This window comes from Drosophila miranda, chromosome 3 (genome assembly GCF_003369915.1).
Source record: "Drosophila miranda strain MSH22 chromosome 3, D.miranda_PacBio2.1, whole genome shotgun sequence".
Classification (NCBI taxonomy): Eukaryota; Metazoa; Arthropoda; class Insecta; order Diptera; family Drosophilidae; genus Drosophila; species Drosophila miranda.
The window spans coordinates 365,466-369,063 of record NC_046676.1 but is presented as its reverse complement, the minus strand read 5'-3'; the positions used below and the strand labels follow the sequence as shown (position 1 = coordinate 369,063).

General features: G+C 44.9%; 1 protein-coding gene across 1 annotated transcript; it reads left to right on the top strand.

Annotated features, from left to right (window-relative positions):
• Positions 1-2,638: 2,638 nt before the first annotated feature.
• Positions 2,639-3,598, top strand: LOC117188309. Its single transcript, XM_033391949.1, has one exon. The coding sequence runs from the start codon at positions 2,793-2,795 to the stop codon at positions 3,519-3,521; it is 729 nt and encodes a 242-aa protein (XP_033247840.1). The 5' UTR covers positions 2,639-2,792; the 3' UTR covers positions 3,522-3,598.

The window sequence follows — 3,598 nt, the reverse complement described above, 5'->3', positions numbered from 1 at the left end:
TACGGAGTTACGGTGTGGTGGCCGGCCCTATCAAAAAGGGCGATCACCAAGCAACTGGGCAAAGTCCAGCGGACTGCCGCCCTATGCATCAGCGGAGCTCTTCGCACCACCCCAAATGATGCGCTAAATGCCATCCTATGCCTACAGAGCCTTGACCTCGCAGGAAAGGAACAGGCAGAAGCAGCAGCAATACGTCTAAGAGACTCAGATCAATGGGTGACACAGTGCATAGGTCACTCAGCCATATTAAATAATAGCAGTACCGTCCCCTCAAAAACAGACTACCAAGTTCCAAGAGAGTACACAGACACTCCCTTCGACACAATCATCCCTCACAGAGACGAATGGCTCGAGGGACTCCCAGGCCCAGATGGGGCCATAAACATCTTCACAGATGGATCAAAGCTGGACGACAGAGTCGGAGGGGGAATCTACTCTGAACAGCTAAGCATAAGGCATTCCTTCAGACTCCCAGATCATTGCAGTGTCTTTCAAGCGGAAGTCATAGCAATCAGGGAGGCTCTAGACTGCCTACAAGCGGCTGCCGTCACGGCAACCAAGCTAAACATTTATAGCGACAGCCAGGCTGCGATCAAATCGCTGAGCGCGATTTCCTCGAACTCGGCCACCGTGGCAGACTGCCGCAAATCTCTGCACGAGATGGCTCAGCAATTTGCTATTAGCCTGATTTGGGTCCCGGGCCACCGGGACATCGAGGGCAACTGTATAGCGGACGAGCTGGCCAGATCTGGCACTACAATCCCCCTTCTCCAAGACAAGGAGGATATCTGTATGCCAATGGCCACCTGTAAGCTCATTATAAGGGAGCAATACAAGCGACTAAACAACGATATGTGGCAAACAGTGCCACGATGTCGCACATCTCGGCAAACATGGCCGACCATGGACATGAAGCGCACCTCCGAGCTCCTCAAGTTAAGCAGGAAAAGGTGCAGCGTGGTCACACGTTCCCTCACGGGACACTGGCTAATAGGCACCCACGCTAACAGGCTGGGGGCCCCACATAACGATTTTTGTCGCAGCTGTAGAGACGAGGAAGAGGAGGAGACAGTGGAACATCTGTTCTGCTCCTGCCCAGCTCTCAGCAGAAGAAGGCTACAGCACCTGGGCTCAGCCTTTCTACACGACATCTCAGAGATGTCCAAACTATGTCCCAGGAGGATAGCGAACTTTGTGAGAGCATCTGGCTGGGATAATTGCTGACAGGAAGTCTCACAACGCAGGAAGGAAATGATCCTATGCGGTATCACAACGGGCCGAAACCGGCCTAAGTGTGACGGGTTCCGAGCGAGCCCGGCAGCCGCCTCAACCTAACCTAACCTAGTGCTTGTGTTATGTTGCCAAGTATCAAGTGCAAACATTGCTGCCAGAGGAAAGGCGAAGTGGTCAATTGAAAAAATGAACAGTTCCACTTCGATATATTTGGACCCGATGGGGGACGTTTAAATAGTCGCCTCATCCTGCGATTTAATTGTTTATTATAACATATTTCCAAATGATAAAAAAGGGGAGAGAATTGATTGGGAAAATGAGAGTTGTGTGTGGTAAACTTTATACTTTTGAAGATCAATGCAATAATGTCTTAGATAATATGGAAAGAAAATTGCAGACCTGGAGTAAAATAATAAACTTTTCATGACTCAGGATAATAAAAGAAAGAAGCGAGCACCATTTGAGTTTATGGGCTCACTTTATCATATATTATTTGGGATAATGGACGCCGAAGATAGGGAAACGTTGGAAGGAAATATGAAAAATTTATTAGAAAACCGACATAACCTAGATGATTTAATTTTTGTTGGAATTTTTGTTGATAGCAAATTAATTCTGAACGTGAAGATTCCCCTGTTTGGTAGACACGCATCCCATTTGTTTAGAATAATTCCGATGCCGGTTGCCAAAAATGGCAAACGAATAGAAGAGTATGCGAAGGTAATTGGCCTTGGAGCAGTGCCAATGATAATGCTTCTGAGATAGCTCCGTTCAAACCAAAGGGTAATTCAAATTGCGTTTATAGGAAGATAGCAGAGACAAGGTCATTTTGTGTCGAATTAGAAAGGCAGGGTAGTTGGCTCTTCAAAGTTCCAGTAAACACTAATGCTAGAATTCAATGTAGTAACTCAAATCAAGAACTAATTGATCTTCCACAACAAGGAATTTTAACAACAATACATGGTTGTACTGAGCGAACCGATGATAAAATACTAGTACCTCATCACAGTATTCAAACAGAAAGCTACGAGCCCATTTCATCCTTTTATACAAGTAATATAAGTAAAATACCAAAAATTGTTCGGAATCCATTAATTAACCACACAGAAGAAATGGATAAGTTAAGAAACGAATTAAAATTGTTAAAAGAAGGTCATCATGAGTTAAAAGGACTTAAGTTCCATCATGTATCTGGACATGCGGCCTTGATTATCGGAATCATAATAATAATAATATTAATTATCTATGCCATAAGAAGAATTAAAGTAGCACGAAGACTGCAAAAGATAGCACTTCCCTACCCACTGTAATTTACTGTAAATGATTATCTGTACTTGTAATTATAGCTATAAAGAAAATGTACACAAAAAGGTTTACAAGAATCAAAATACAAAGAAATACAGAAAAGATGTTACCGTATTTTAACAAGTAAGAAGACAAATAACAAAGATATCAATTTCTCAAAATAAATCAAGGAAAATTCAACAAAGAGTCTGACTACTCTTATGTTCGGCCCGTAAGCCGGAAAGGTTCAAGTCTTTCGTGTTGAAGATTTCTAAATGGTGAAAACCTTGCTCTTGCCCCCGGTAATCACAAGTTTTATCAAGATGAGCATGCGCACACGCGCGTTAGTCTTTTCTACATTTTTTGGTAGTTGCCTGGCCATTGGCCTGCTACTTGTTAGCATGACCACAAAACACTGGGTACGAGCCAACCCGCGAAGACACACTTCATCAGAAGCTAAGGGCGATGTCAATTTTGGCCTTTTCTATGGAAACCAGCACCTAAACCTCGGATTTGGAGTACGGACATATCCAGTTGATGTTTACACCTTTATTCGAACTGAGAACGGCGACACAAGCTTTTGGCTTTGGCTTCTTACGACTTTGGGCACTGGATTTGGCCTCTTAGCGTGTGCCGTGGCTGCCATTGCTGCCGTCCTAAAGTCTGCCTCGGCAGCCAAAAGAGGCGGCACCATGGTTCTGCTTTTAACTGCCAATATATCAGCCGCAGGAGCGCAGGTTGTGGCCTTTGTTGCATGGCTAGTGCAGTTCTACCACTATCTCATACACAACGTGCTTCTCACCGAGCACCAGCAGCAACACTGGTATAGCACTGGGCTGGCTTCTCTGGGCTATTGCTTCTACTTGGTCGTGATTTCCACCATTGTGGTGCTGCTCAACATAACGATTCTCCTTTATGCCAGACGTCGGGAGAGCCGCGATCGCCGTCTTCGCTTAGAGCCGGAAAGCAAGGACAAGCATCAGGCCGCCATAATGCTGTACTAGGAAAGGCAGCAGGAAGCAATCCTAAATGGACCTCAAATAATCTACTCGAATATGGGGACGAGTAGCGACCACCAAGT